This window comes from Strigops habroptila, chromosome 2 (genome assembly GCF_004027225.2).
Source record: "Strigops habroptila isolate Jane chromosome 2, bStrHab1.2.pri, whole genome shotgun sequence".
Taxonomy (NCBI): Eukaryota; Metazoa; Chordata; class Aves; order Psittaciformes; family Psittacidae; genus Strigops; species Strigops habroptila.
In genome coordinates, this window is record NC_044278.2 from 21472489 (window position 1) to 21488194 (window position 15706).

The 15706-nt window shown below is 47.3% G+C and overlaps 1 protein-coding gene across 1 annotated transcript; it reads left to right on the top strand.

Annotated features, from left to right (window-relative positions):
• Window positions 1-334: 334 nt before the first annotated feature.
• On the top strand, window positions 335-11818 carry LOC115603695 (phospholipase A2-like). The gene is made up of 4 exons (XM_030475816.1): window positions 335-504; window positions 3637-3802; window positions 9410-9516; window positions 11578-11818. Exons 1-4 carry the CDS (start codon window positions 462-464, stop codon window positions 11739-11741), a joined length of 480 nt encoding a protein of 159 aa, XP_030331676.1. The 5' UTR covers window positions 335-461; the 3' UTR covers window positions 11742-11818.
• Window positions 11819-15706: the final 3888 nt, after the last annotated feature.

Here is a 15706-nt window from a genome sequence, read left to right on the forward strand (position 1 = left end):
GAGAAAATCCTTGCCAGAGGGATGCCACAAGCCACAGAAAGCCCGGCTGCAGGCCTCCCTTTTCCGCAGCTACTCAGAGGTTAACCAGGGTCTGTAAGCAAACAGCTTAAAGAAGGAGCCCAGCTTAGGGCTTGGGTGTCTCAGGCTGTCCCAGGGACCGCCAGCCTAATGCCCTTCCAGCAGCCCCTCCCTCCATTCCTCCCAAAGGCGATGCTAGGCAAACAGAGTCAGCCCTCGCCCTCCCCACGCAGCAGGGAGCCCGCTGCGGGGACAGACCGGACCCGGGCTGGGGCTCAGGGGCCTGGCAGAAGAGGGTGTTTCACTGCAGACGGGCGCAGAGCCATGTATATATAAACGGCGGGCAGCGGGCTGGGAAGGTTGCTAAGCACAACCGCACCTCGGCTCGCTCGGCGGCCCCGCGGCTGAACCCCGGCGCACAGGAGCGTGGCAGCGACCTGCCCATGGGCTCCCGCCTGCTGCTGGCGCTGATGCTGCTCCAGGCAGGTGAGTACCACCGCTCGGCCCCCCGTGCCTCCCCTCGCCCCGGACAGCCTCTCGCCCCTTGCCGCCCGCTTTGCCAGCCTCACGGCAGGCACCTCGCTGTGGTTTGGACAAGAGGAAAAGCACTGCTCGACTCTCTTCAACTTTACAGCAGGGGCTGTGTAAGTGAGCTGCCTTCCCGCCTCGCTGCCCGGGCGGATTACATTGCTGGGGCTGTATAAACACGGCTCATTTTCCTTTTGAATAGTTTTCTGCTACAACGTTGTTGGTATCTGTGTCTCTTCATAGAAATACCCTCTTGTTGTACCAGTGACCATGGAGTAAACGGTTTTAAATTCATCTGAAGTTAAAATAACTTCTAAAAAGGCTGTTAAAAAAGGCCATAAATGTCCGCTAACGTAAAGCCCTCACACACAGAGGCAACGACGCTAAACTAGCAGGTCTGAGGTTATACCTACAGTACAGTTTTAAAATAAAAACCTAAGCCTTGCCTTAATCTACAGCAAAGGCTGCCCGTTTAAGCAGGAGATAGAAAGTGTGAGTTGTCAGATCCACCTCTGCTCACCTCCCTGCAGGCATGTTCTCTGCTAAGGTGCCCCGTTAGCAGTATAACTAATGATTGGACATGCTCCTAATAGCAGATGTGGCTAAATGCAGGCTGCTGTGCAGCCTCAGACCTTTTCCAGGCTTTCCCAGCTGCGCTGGCTTGGCTGCCCAGCATAGAAAAAGCAATTTCAGTTCTTGGACAAGTTATTAGCCGTGCACCTGAATATTGAAGTGTACTTGCTGGGGCTGACCTCTCAGCTGCAGCAACCCATCAGCTCAAAGCCCAGCCAGCCTTCAAAGAATGGAACGGGAACATCAGAGGCTGCCTGGATGCTGGAGTTACTTCAAGCTCTTGAAGAGCACGCAGCCCTAAGCACACTAACCAAGTCTTTTGGAATCAACTCCCTTTGGGGCTTTCTCTCCACTTTCATGAGCAGCTCTGCACTGTAATTACAGTTGCTTGATTCTCAGAGATACCCCTAAAAGAAGAAAGGTCTTTCTTCTTTCTGAGGTGCAGTTACCTTACACCAGCTTCAGCCAGTGACCAACAGACCAAGAGGTCAGCAACAGACTGCTAAAAAACCTGCAAGCTGCTTGTCAGGAGACCTGAATGCCTACAAAGAAGTTTTTGTTTCCATTGGCACATTTTCAGGGTCTGCAAACTGCAACAGATTGAAAAAGTGTCATTTTTAACCCCAAATCCAGGGCAGCTCACTGCTTGTGATTTCCCCTGGTGCACCTGAGAGCTGAGCCCCTTTCTAACTCTGGAGCCCCGCTGTTTAGACAAGAGAAATAGGTCGTCCCTTTAGTTTTGAATAACACCCATCTAACGTGTTTTTAGCACGAAACCTGAACACTCAAGTAGTGTTTAGGTGAGCAGCACAGTTACTTTTTCAGGAATGTGCATTTAATCCCCAAGGAATGCCCCAGGAAGCATAAGGAGGCTGTGTGAAACCCACACCAGCGCAGCCTGAGGCACCGATCACAGCACGGGAAATGGTGTAGGGCAGGACTCCACTATTCGGTGCAGTCTTGGCCTGTAGAGAGGGAGCAAAGCCCTACCTTGTCCTTCATGGGGAGAGACCCTCCTTGCCCTTGCTCGTGTTTCGATCAGGCTAGGAGGGCGAGCTAGCCCAGGAGATGCCGGGCGAAGCCCAGGCAAAGGGATTAGAGGTTAGGTTTTAAAAGGAAAGCAACTGTTTTAAATAGTATTGAGTCCTCGGGTGGTTTAGGGGATTAATTAGTCCGTGTTTGCACAGCACCTCAAAGAGGTCAAGAGTGCAGGAAGCAAAGCAACTTCAGTGGCGGGTGCCCAGCTTCCAGGCATCACCTCCCTCTCCATCTGCGTGTGCTGCGAAGTCCCCCTGTTCCAGCAGGCTTTTCTTGTTGGGGTGGCTGTGCATGGGCAGGATGAACTGATGGGGTAGGCAGTCGGTCTGAGGGGTTCAATACTACTGATGAGTAGCTTTGCCATGCATGATAGAGCAGTGCAAAGTGCTCTTTGTCCTTCACAGTGGACACAGGCAAGAAATACTCCTGTCTGTCGCTATCCTTAACATGATAAGCACCAACATTTGCATCTGAGCATCACGGTAGTATGAGTATTAGGGGCAGCGCATTCCTGGTTTCCGCAAGGGTCACTGCAAGGTAGAGCTTGTGATTTCTGAAAAGTTGCAAATTAAGATGTGTAATCACAACCCTGTTGGAAAGAGTTGTACCTCAAACTGCCCCCCCCAACCGGTTTGGGTGGCCACCAGCACAGGACACAGAGCTCCTTTTGTCGAAATTAATGCAGCCAACCTGATGTTACGACTTAAATGGAATGTAATAACGGAAGCAGAGGAAGCAGAGGTAAGCTGGAGGAAGCCAGCACCTCCAAACGCTCCAAAGCAAGCTGATACACGTATATCTTGGCTTCTGTAGGCAATCTATCCTTGACAAAGTGTACTTTACAGGTTCAGGGATTTGCAGCTGCCCTCTACACAAATTAATAGTACTGTCACCTTTTTGTAATCTGGAGAATGGGTTAAAATATCCTGAATAGGAGGGGAAACCTGGATAATATAAGACACCTTAGGCAACATAGAAACCTCTGTTCTTCCATAGAGCCCAGGTTAGGTCTGGTTGCAGTTTGTCCTCTGCTGCTCCATGTCCCACTTGGGACCACAGCATAGCTAGTAATCTGTCCCAAGTTTGGGAGCTCTGGGGTGCAGTGAAGCCCACCTGGCTCTGCATGGTGCTGGCACAGGCCCTGTAAAGCCAACAGCTCGGGCTACGTGTTCTGTAAAACCAGGTACACTGCTCCCAGGTGCCATATAGCTGCATTCACACCCTAGTGCACCAGAACTAGCGAGTCGTGCCTGAACTGAGCTCCCTCTGCAGAAATAGCTGGCTTGGGTATTTCTGCATCCAGCCCCCAGGTAAGGCCCCTGCACAGTCTACTTTGCAGGCTGAATGTAATGGTTAATGAGATTGCCAGGGCTGCACCCAACCAACCAGTCCAAACCAAAAAATCCCCCTTTAAGGACTTAGGAAAATCAGTGTCAGGCGTTTTTAATCCTTGTGTGTAGCCATGTCCTGTCTTTGCAGTTTGGAAAGGTGCTCTGGGAAAAGCTCATTCACTGCACACTCGAGGAATCATTGAATTGGCAGGAGCTATATCATGTGGCACGGGACGGTCTCCCTTGGCATATATTGGCTACGGATGCTACTGTGGACTGGGAGGACATGGCTGGCCTAGAGATAAAACAGACTGGTAAGAAGAACCTCAACTCTGTGTCCAGAAGCAGTGCACATCTCCCCACTCTTCCGTGTTTGTACTACAGTGACTCCACAGACTCGTTGCTACCTTGTAGAGAGGGAACTTAGCACATATGAACAGCACTGGGGAATTGTGAGGACCCACATATCACTTGGTGTTTGAATGAGGACTTAGCCACCTTCTGGATGGGACCAAAGCTCTTGGGTCTATGTGGGGTGGAGGGCAAAGGAGAAACCAGGAAATGATTTCCTGAAATAGCTGCATGTTTACTCATAGAGAGCAAGCCCTGCCTGAAAAACAAGGGGAGTGATCAAGGTATTTAAAGGGTTATTTCACTCAGGTCCTGAAAATGGCTCTGATGGGAATATCATTGTTCATCCCCTAGAAGAAATCCAGATCATTGCAAGGAGTAATCAAATCTGTTGCCTTCCTTGCCTGTTAATTCACACCAAGTCAAGGAAGAACAACAGGGGAGAGCATGGTGTTATTTCGCCTCTTCTTTGTTGGTGGGGAAGATGCTGTGCTTATTCCCGAGGCTACAAGCAATGAGCCCAGGAGGTGTTGCAATCAAAGGTTTCTTCCTTGTACTTTGCCATTAGCATATATTTAAATCTTGAGCATGGTGAACTCTTGTGTGCTCTGGGCCTGTTATCTGCAATCTTGTCTGCTTTGAAACCTCAAAGACAGAGCACACAAGTCTGTCTGCTTATCTACAGCCAATAGGGTGGGTGTTACCAATAAGCAAGTGCAGCTTTTAGCAGAAGTGAAGGCACTCTGAGTGTAGAGGTTTAGCTCGCTGGGAAGGAAACTGAGCTTTCCAGAATATCCAGCTGTGGGCGACATTTCACATTGCTACAGAACCAGACTTTGCTGAATTGGCAGGACAGAAAAAGGGGAAAAAAGGAAGAAAAGATGCCAAGGTTAAAGACCAGCTCCTCTGTGGGCATGAAAGAATGGGTGTCCCTTAAAACTAGTGGAACTATCTTCATTGATGCAGTGAGATGTTTCACTCCCAAAGCCCTCTCATTGCATCACTGGTTTGTATCTGTGAAACATTTCATCTGTGAAATCTATGAATTCATCTATGAATATGTGACTTTGAAATGATGAGTAACTGCCTGCAAAATGTTATAGCTTTCAGGTGTAGAGATTTCTTTTAATTTTCAGTAATATCTCGACTGGCTTATCACCACCTACAGCAGTGTCTGTAAGGTGTTTTTATTTTTGTTAGCCCTGTACCAGCTCTCATAACCAGACCTTTAAAGTAAAACACGACTTCACTCATCTGGAGTACTTCTTTTAGCGACGGGCTGAGCAGGGTCACCTGAAAGCTGTTTTCCATAGAGGTTGAGTGACCCCCAAGTTTAGGCAACTCTGGGAGATGCAGGTGGTCAGCATTCCTGAAAAACAGCCAGAGGGAATAAAATATGGACACGTGCTCATCAGCCAGTGTTTCTGTTGCTGTTTGATTTCCATGGGATATGTTTTTTATCCTAATGGCAGAAAATGAGACTCTGCAACTGGAAATGCCTCAAAATACCAGGTGGTTTGTAAAAGGGAAGCTTGATCCTTTAAGTGCATTCATTATTCCTTAGCTGCAATGCTTGGCTGCAAAAAAATACCCAAAACAAAACAAAGAACCAAAACCAGCAGAAAGGTTTTTAGTTAGGTTCTTAGCTAGGATGAACTGGAAATGCCCCCCTAGATTTAGCCCTAAAAATTTCCATTTCATGTTTGCTGGAGGAATCTTCTGTTACTGAGAACTGCTGCAAAGATCAGTGTTGTTGAGTACCCGTGTCTGTCAGAGTGACCACATTCTTTTCCATATTTGCCATTCTAAAAAAGAAAGAAGCAGAGTGGCAAAATGACTGGCCGAGTGACAAACGCTGTTTTAAGTTACTCACCCCCTTGACGCTTCAAGGTTTGTTACTGAGACCCTTACAAAAGGAGTAATGTTCTTGTGAGTAATTCAGTCGGTCTGTCTAGACAGGGCTAGAGTGCTTCTAAGCACCTCTCTTCTATGGGAAAAGAAAAAAATGTCATCGAGTGGGTAATCCTTTTATAGGGTTTATTCCACACACTGACTTTGATGTGATGCTGTCAGTAGCTACCTTTTCACTTTTTTCCGCTCTCACAGCCCCATCACTTCGAAACATAATGGCATCTCCTCCGCATAAAGTCAATAGATCTGTTTCTCCTTCTCCTTTCTGTTCCCCTGGATGACTGCAGCACTCATTTTGTAAAGCAGGACCTGAAGGTGCTCAGCATCTCCTTGAAAATACCGAATGCCATGAAAGGCAGGGTGGCATATATGAGTTAAAGCAAAATAAAAGGACTCAGCAGTGATGGTGCTGTTAACATGACAAACACAACGTGACAAATTCTTAACGTAATGGCATTTGCTGAGCGGCAGGGGTCTGGCCAGATGATTCCTGAGGGCCAGCTGGAGCTGTCTGTAGCCATTAGGGCTGTCTCGTAGCCCAGAGGTGATGACCAGGTTGTTTAATAACTAGATGACACTGTTGTGTTTGTTTTCCATACCTGTTGACCAGTGCTCTCACATAGTGTTGGCTGACTCTGCATGGGTCTAACTGAGTGTTAGCAGGTTGTTGAAAGCTTAACACCACACTGACCCAGGTGCAGGAAAGGGCATTTCCAGACAGGAGGGGACCATCTGAAGGTGGCAAAGGACAATGATAGTTTTCATCAGTCTTCATTCCCTGGCAGTTCAGTTTCAGCACATCTGAAAGGGATGTTTGTAAAATATGAGCCAAAGTCTTCCCACTTTGTGTTGGTGTGAGCCGTGTGTCACCCTGCTGCAGTTATGGGTATCATCAGGAGGAACTGGTGTAAGGGGAAGCAGAATGGTCCTGCAGGATTTATGCAATCCCCCTGATTCTGCCAAGCCAGATAAGGAGCAGCAAGTTGTCACAGCTAGCTAGCACATCTCTCTAATGCTCACTTGCTTGTCCTTGCCTGATTCACAGGCCATCTTTTGCCCTCTCCAAGACCTGTTCTCACTTCCCCTACCTCTTTTTCTGTTAATTCCCTCTGTCTCTCCATGAAGAGCACTTTCATTCCCTTGGCATACAGGCTTCTAACTCCTCCTGTTGCCTGTCTACCTTCGTGTTGTTCCTCCTCCCCACACTCCTCCATCACTGACACCAACTTTACCAACTTGACTGATTCACTCCCCAAACCTCACAAACCCTACAATTTCTGCAGCTGGCACTTCACCTCAGTCAGCCTGATTCGTGGCTCTCCACCACGGCCCCATGTGCTCTGTGTCCCGTATATGATGCATGGATGACAGTCCTGCTCTGCTATCTATCATCCTGCTGAGGATGGATGAGACTGTGCTGCAGGTTCAGGTATGTTAGCCAGGATGCCCTGGGCTACAGCAACTCCTCCAGATGACGCAAACCCCAGTTGTAGCTCAGTGCCATAGTCCATCCCTGTCATATCATATACACCCTCTACAGGGACTCAAACATTGGAGAAAGCTGAGGCTTTCACACTTTCCTCAAGGCTGGAAATTCTTCTCTCCTTTGGCCTTTCACCTCTAACCTCTTCAGAACAAGCCCAGGAGTGAGGTGTTACTAGACCAGCAAAGATCTGAACCACAGCCTCTTACTGCCATCGTGTCCAACAGAACTGGTTCCATGGGCTGAATAAGGTCTTCTCAATTACAGCAATTGCTGTAACTCCTCATGGGAAAACATCTGGGTACATACATCCGTATATCTGATAGGACTGTGTCCCATTGTGAAGTCCTTTGAGGAGCTGGCATGGAAGGAGATACTAGTCTGCTCCTGCTAACCTACATTTCTAGGTTTCACAATGCAGTGAGTGGTCTGGACATAATCATCCCACAGGTTTCATCTTCGTAAGCTGAGAAAAAAATAAAGGCATTTAGTTGGAAGACTCCTCTGTGGGATGAAATTGCTACTTTCAACTACTAAATTGGGAGCCCATTCAGTAAGGAAAGCACAATGGACTCAATTCAGCCTGTGCGTAATCACAGTGGCTTGAATGAAGGCTGAATTTGAGCTGACTGGTCCAATTCTGTTGTCTCTTTCACATGATTCACCTGATCTCGTCCCAGTGATTTTATTAGAATTTGCATCAGTGGTTGATACACTTCAGAATAGTTTTATTTTTTCCACTGGGCTTTATCACCTCACATTGCTCACCAGCCTCACATCTGTAAACCAGTTTCTGACAGGAAAAAATCCTTCTGCAGCAGAATGATGACGTTTGTGATGTTCCTGAGCTCTCTGGTGAAGTACTGGGCAGCTCCTGACGTGTCCCCAGAGAAGCCCTGCTTCCTGTACAAGAGACCTTTATCCTCCTTACAGAGTTGTTCCACTTTTCCAGAGGGACATAATGATGGATCCCAGACTTTTATTGGCTTTTCAGGTATACTGGCCTCAGGTCTTGAAGATAACAGTCAAGGTTTTCAGCTGGATTTAGTGATCTATAGGGAGGCAGCACAGATATGCTCCCTTTGGGCCACCTCATCAACTTCTTGAACAGATTCACATCTAGGGCTCAAGAGCTTCTCTGAAAGCTGTCTGCTCTTCATTTGCCCCTAAGCTCAGCCTGCCTCGATGCTTCCCAGTTAGCAGGGCAGTTTATCTGCAAAGTCCCAGTGATCTTGCAGGGACAGCTTCTGGAAATGCAGGAGATTGCTCCTCTCTGGCTCCAGCCTCTGAGCTCACATCATTGAAACAACCTCTGTTATTTGGCAGTGGACCTCTCTAGGTGCTGAATATTTTCTTGGTGTATGTTGAGTCCCTAAATTACCAGAATAAAATTCAAGCGGGGTCAAATGTTCCACAAATTCTGAAGTAACTGATAGTGGGAAGTACCTCACTGACTAGTCTGTAGGACAGATGTCATCAGCTGAGCTAGTCACCCTCAGCCCCCTCTGTGGTCAATGAAATGCAATTGCACTTTCTAATGCCATGTTTTTCATCTATGTTAGCTCTCTGTAGTATAGTAATATGAACTGTGCCCCAGACATGTATAAGTGGAGTACAGATCAGTGCCTTAGGTGTAGATGTTTACATTTAGGCATCTGAAGTTAACTGATGGGAATTCCACCATTGAGGCTGATGAGTTTGTAGCCAGCCCTCAGAAACTGCATGGGTCAACGGTTGCAGGTCCAGGTGGACTGAAGAGATGAAGCTGCTTGGTGACGCTGAGGAGGCAAAACACCTCCTGACTCCAAATTCTGGGATGGGTCTAAGCCTAAGCTGGAGAGCCACGATCACACACTTCATAGGAACATACCAGGTTCCTTTCAGTGAGATAACCATGTATCGACTGCACCTGCCCTTCTGAGGGCAAAAGCTCAGAGGAAGAAGCACGGTGGTCATGGGAGCAAATATAGCATTAATGAGCTCCTGAGCCATGTAGATTTCACAGGGATGCCAGGATGCTGGTTCATCAACAGATCATTTACTGACAAGCTGGGGCAAACACTGCTGTTGTGAGCTGTGTGTGAGTGCAGCACCCCTGGAGTACGTGTAAACACCCCTGAGCAAAATGTGCAGGATGCAGGAGGATGCCTAAACTCTACCTTTTATTCTCCCCCAGGTGCTGCCACAGGCATGACTGCTGCTATGACAAGGCAGAGAAGGAAGGCTGCAGCCCCAAGGTGCAGCGCTACCAGTGGGCATGTGAGCAGAACACAGTGCAGTGTGGTAAGGAAATGCTTGCTTGCTTCGTTCCCTCCTCGGCAGGCACTAAGCTGACCAAAGAGCTCTGTGGGCCTCAGGGGTAGGTCTGTGTGTGCTGAGCTGGTTTTAAAGCTGCTTTAGGCAGCATCCATTCTCCTCCAAGCTCTCTGCCCATCCCTTGCCTGCATTGCTAGGCTTGCCAAGAGTCCCCAGCTGGAGCTGGAGGAAGGCTGGAGCTCCAGCACCACCCGTTCCAGGTAACTTGAGTCCTCCTGAGGCTGAGAAGGGGGAGCTGGGGCCATGGAGCCCACCTACCAGCCATCTCAGTGTGGCAGGGATGCACATGCTTCTCCGGAGGCTCTCCACTCACTCACGTGAAGCATGCCTGCTCCTCTCTGACCTCTTCTCACAGCTCTGCAATGGTCTGCAGGGGTGGTCTTCCCCTGGCAGTTCTGGCCCTCCTTCCAGCAGGACTGTTCACTCTTTTACTTACCATTGTGTGCTGCTGGAGAAAAGCCATGCTATTACATGTGGATGCAAGACAGGTGAAGTCGGGTGCCAGCCTGCACCTCTGTCTCATGTGGGGCTCCAGCCTAAAGCCCTGGGGTTTCAGTGGGCATTTTGAAGCTTGCAGAATCAAATGCTCTTGAGTGCTGCTGGTGCTGTGCTCAGCTCTACAGCTGGTACCCAGTCAAGAAGGTCTTAAATTGCACAGTCACAGCCCATCAGTGGCTTGCACCAATTTGTTTTGACATACACCAGATGACTTGAGTCTTAGAATTTTCCACTTCTATTTTTAAGTCTCCAAAAAGTCCCTGATGGTAAAATCCATTCTGGAACACTTTGAAAGTTTGAAAAGAAACATGTGAGAGTAAAATTTGTTCCCATACCACCCAGGCTATTTGCTTGAACATTAAAAGACTGTTTGTCTTTATCAGAATTCCATATGCTACTGGTGCAGTCCTCAGCCTCTCCAGCAGCTGAAAATCTGGTAGCAGATACAGGATGGGGCACAGCACATTTGCAGTTGCTCTTTTCCAAGTGCCAGAACAACAAAGTGCTGGCTATAGAATGTATTGTTTTAATTCATAATTCCTCTCCCTCCAACTTAGCCATACTTCCATAGCTATCTGATATTTTCTGCTAGCTACTTTTTGTATGGAAAAAAAAAAAAATCGTGTTTCTTTTTGTTATGAAGGAACAACCCTTGTTGCACATGTGAGATGTATCATTGAGGCCATGGGATATGTGCAGCGTCTGTCCCACAAAAGTGCACTGGGCTGCAGTTGCTCCACCCTGGCTAATGAGCATTAGTTAAACAAACATCATTAATTCCTTAGACTGATGCCCAGACAAGGCCTAAGAAGCATCCATTAACTGTTCTCCACAAGCCCTCATCAAGCTTCACTTCTCCCAACATCCCCCATGGGGAGGAACATTAGAAACATGTACAGAAGGCAAATTTCCTACCCCAGGCTACAACATAGAAGGTTTTAGTGGGGTGTGAAGGTGTAATGTCTGATCCCATTCAAAAAAAAGAGATATAAGAGCAACTCATGGAGCATGAGTGAAGGATATTTGGTGGGTGCTTCTACACTGTCAAGTTTCCACATGTCCCCGTGGGAGACTCCTCCTTTCAAAGCAGCATTGTTTTCCTTTTGAGATCAGTCTGATTGCAGAGGGAGGAGTTAGAAGGGAAATGGACTGGAGGGAAATGGAATACTTTCAGCTGAGGCTAAGCTAAAATCATTTTCTTTTTTAGCTTCCACCAGTGAACTGAACCCCATTGTTCACACAGCTCTAGAAGTGGGGAGTGCTCTGTCCTGGGCAGATTTTTATAAGCATTGCCAGTTTATGTTTAGCTGCTGCTTTCTGATCTTGGTGACGGTTAGGGTCAGACCTATCAACAGAGACAGCACAGGGGAGGGTCAGATCTACACACATACAACTTGTTGGTCCTGCTCTCCTCCTGCTCCCACAGCCTCTGTTCCCTAAGAATTGTCTTATTATGGAATTGTTCCTCCTAAAACTGTTTCTTGTCTTCATCCAGAATCTCTCATCTTTCACTCACACTTTCTTTTGCAGATAATCTGACAGACCGGTGTGAAAAAATGGTGTGCCTGTGTGACCAAGAAGCAGCCAAGTGTTGGGGAGCAGCCCCGTACAACCCACACTTCGTCCTCTGGCCAGACTTTTTATGCGGGCAGACTCATCCCACCTGCCATTTCGGATATGGGGGGCCAGAGTAGTCTTTTTAGGACCTTTCTTATAACCCTTTGAATCTGAAGGTGCTGGAATAAAATTTTACCTTTTTTACCAGGGATAACAATGGTGTGAGAGAATTTCTGTCAAGGTTTACAGGGAGGAGAGACAGGGTAACATATATGCTGAAGGATGAAATCCTGCTCTGATCATGGCCTTTGCAGAAACAGAGGGTTTGGTCTGCAGTGTAGTGGGAACACACTACCCGTCACCAAATGGCTTTTATGTCCTTTCACATTGCCTGACCTTCAGCTCCCACACACATGATCTGGAAAATACATAGAGGCTTCTGCTGGACTGGCTTGTTAAAACAAACCACCAGAGAAACAAACCATCTCTGTGAAAAGATACACCAGCCTTAGAAGACTTGAGGCATTCCAAACTGGAAGTAGAGTGACCCACTTAATTTTCCTGGACCTCCAGAAGAAGAGGGGACATCAAAGAGGGAGGATGCCTCATCATTCTTTATTTTTGCTTGGAGGAGTTCAGCTTCCTACGAGAAGGAAAAGCAGAGTCTGGCCCAGGGATCCATCCTTTCTTGCATGGTGTGTGTGTGCTTTTCCTAGTTTATATAGCCAACTGTCTTACCCTCATGTTCCTACCTCACAGCACTGGGGACTCTTCTAGGATGTGTTCAAAGGTAAGCAGAGTTACAATGGCCTATTGCTGTTGCAAGTCCAGCAAGGGTTTCTGACTTCTACTTGCTAGTAGGCACACCCATACTTTGCAAAAGAACTTATTCCCCACCTACTACACATGCTTCAGAGCTGATATGCTGCTCTCCCATACATATAGGAGATGCTCTCCTATACTGACATATCCCCTGGTCACTGATCATCTGGGAATCAACTATTTTATCAGGAAATGGGGACTATGGAGAACATTAGTCATGTCAAACAAATCTTTCATCGCTCTTTTTTAAGGGCACTAGAGGCTTATATTGAAACACTACATTTCCTTCTGGCAAGAGTAAAACAAAATCCCATTCTTTCAGCCAGGGGTAGCTATGTTCAAGTTGGCCGCCTTTGCCTGTTTGGTACAAGCCTGTAGGCTGGAGCAAGCCTCTGCTCTTGTGAGACCCCACTTGGAGTACTGTGTGCAGTTCTGGTGTCTTCAGCATAAGAAGGACACGGAGCTGTAGGAGCGAGTCCAGAGGAGGCCACAAGGATGATAAGGGTGCTGGAGCACCTCCCATATGAAGACGGGCTGAGCGAGCTGTGCTTGTTCAGCCTGGAGAAGGGAAGGCTGTGTGGGGACCTCATAGCAACCTTCCAGTATCTGAAGGAGGCCTATAAGGATGCCAGAGAGGGACTCTTCATCAGGGACTGTAGTGACAGGACAAGGGGTAATGGGTTTAAACTTAAACAGGGGAGACTGAGGTTAGATATAAGGAGGAAGTTCTTCCATGTGAGGGTGGTGAGACACTGGAACAAGCTGCCTTGAGAAGCTGCGCTTGACTCATCCCTGGCACTGTTCAAGGCCAGTCTGGTTGAGGCCTTGAGCAACCTGGTCTAGTGTGAAGAGTCCCTGCCCATCTGGGGGGGTTGGAATTAGCAATCCTAACCATTCTGAGATTCTATGAAGCCAACAGGACAAGAGCCTCTATACTGGGAAGTGGAGACACATGGGAGCCACGGTTGCACTCCCAGAAGCAACACATTCGATTTTCCAGGTAGGTGTTAGCAGCTGGGGAGCTGGGGGGTCTGGGTAAGTCAAGCTTCTTCTGTCTCTTCTGAAGCACAGTTAACAATCTTCAAGTACCACCTTTAAAATAAAAAGTAATGGCAGGGAAAGATGCAATGTACCTTATCAGAGTCTAAATTTGCAGCTATGAGGCCAAACTAAGTGGGTTTTGGCAGGCAATAAAACAAATTTCTTCACAAAAGGCTGTTTTGTTCCTGGCTGCAGGAGGATGCTGAATATGCCACTGTGGCTGCAAAGCTGCAGGAAAAAGAAACAGACTAACAAAAATAAAATGCCAAAAACAACATATATTGAGGTAAAGGCTTTAATTCCATCTAGAGCTTCATTTTTGGCTTATGGGGCACCAGAAGTTGTTCCACCTGCAGGCTTTGCATCTTCCAGTGACTCTTGTAACGCTGCACCTCAAGCTACGCTGAGCAAGAAGGAGAGTAAGCAAGTGAGTGATACAGATTTAGTACAACACGATAAACTCTTTCAAGGCTTCCTGGCAAGTAAGGAAGTTGTGACTCTGCTCTTGCAGAGGGTTTGCAAGGGGATGATGCTGTGTGGGCAGCACCAGCCATGGGGTGTGGGTGCGCGTCTCGGCAAGGGCTGGAAGGCTCTCCCCGGTAAGAGAGGCAGAGCTCCTGGCCGTGTCCCTGTCCCCGCCACGCTGGCCATCAGGTGGCGGCAGCGGCACAGTGAATGGCGAGAGCATCTTTTCCTTCAGGGACGGGATTCCTTTTCTCAGCAGGACGAGGAAGATTTTTGGGTGCCGGGAGAAGAGGTGTAAATCATACGGCTCCCCACTGAAAGCAGAAAGTCATCTGGGCTCCGTCTGAAACGCAGACCACATCCCGGGTTGCGCAAAATGGAAACTAAGCTCGTTTCAAAATCCAGCCTTCAGTGTCAGTCTACACTAACTGGACCAGCTGACAGAGCTGGAAAAAACAGTGGAGCTTTCAGGTACATCAGCTTCTTAGGTCATTTCTTTGGCTCATGCCTAGACATGGAAATGTCTAGTTTTCCCAACCTGATCAGCTGATGTAATAAAAGATACTACGAGGCTTTACAAACCACACCTCATACACACACTTAGGTCACGACAGGCTTTCTGTACGCAAAGCATTACAAGAATACAGATGTAAGCATGTAGTTGGTGGGAGGAAGAACCGCCTTTCAGCATAAACCTAAAAGAACCGAAGGGGACCCAGGACTTTGTTAAAAGAAGAAGCAGCATCTCATCGAACAACTCTTTGCTGAAAGTGGAAATTAAAGAAAATCTTATTGTTTTGTTTATAGGAACTCATTAGGCCCATGCATGAAGCTCTACCTTACATAGACAAAGAACTATTTGAAAAAGAGATGGAATACAGAGCCAGCCCTGTTAGAGTTTCATCCACACTGCTTATTTCCTGACCAGATACTCTGTCTGACCAGAGGTAAGTGAATGGCTAATTCCCCCTTAAGTTAAAAAAAAAGGGTACCTTTGGAAATAGGTGATTGGGTTCATCTTTCTACCAAGGTATTACAGGCTTTGGTTTGCGTTTCTTACCTTGGTGAGAGCCTTGTCTCATGCAGAGGACACATCTCCTCAGCTGGGGGGTTAAAATAATGATTAGAACCACTATTCCTCCAATACCAGCTGTCACAACCCCAATGATTGTTCCAATGGATTCTTCTATACCAAACAAGCCTGGTGGAGAAGGCAAGGTACAGCGAGTCACAAAAGATGTTGTCCAGGCAACTATATGCAATGCAGCCAGCATGTTTTCTGCAGTGGCTGCAGAGGAAGCTATTTATGATGATATCGATTACGTCAATATCTTGTCTGACATGAAATCATGGACTTCTACACAGGAGAAAAAGCATTGCACTAAGGAGCTATCAATTTAATTTTTTTTTATTCCTATGTAAGAAGCTGCTGCACTTTCTGGGGATGTAGATGGGAAGCCCCATCTCTCTAGCAATCTCCCTTAACAGCTAGATGATATGGCAAAAGATGCTGCTGCAGAGATAAGGAATGAATATGCAAGTTAGTGGGCTGGAGAGAAATGATACCCAAAAAAAGGAGTTTGGAGCTGTTTTCTGAGACAGTATCTTGACACCTGTCACTCATGGAGGTTCTGCTAAACAGAGCTGTGAGCATAAGAGAACTTGCCTGGCTGTTTCATTCTTGGCACTGACATTGATTTTAGTGATAAAACTATTCCTTCTCTTTCGGTTGTAAATGCCCCTCCTTATAATAGTACCCATGTGACTGCCTACA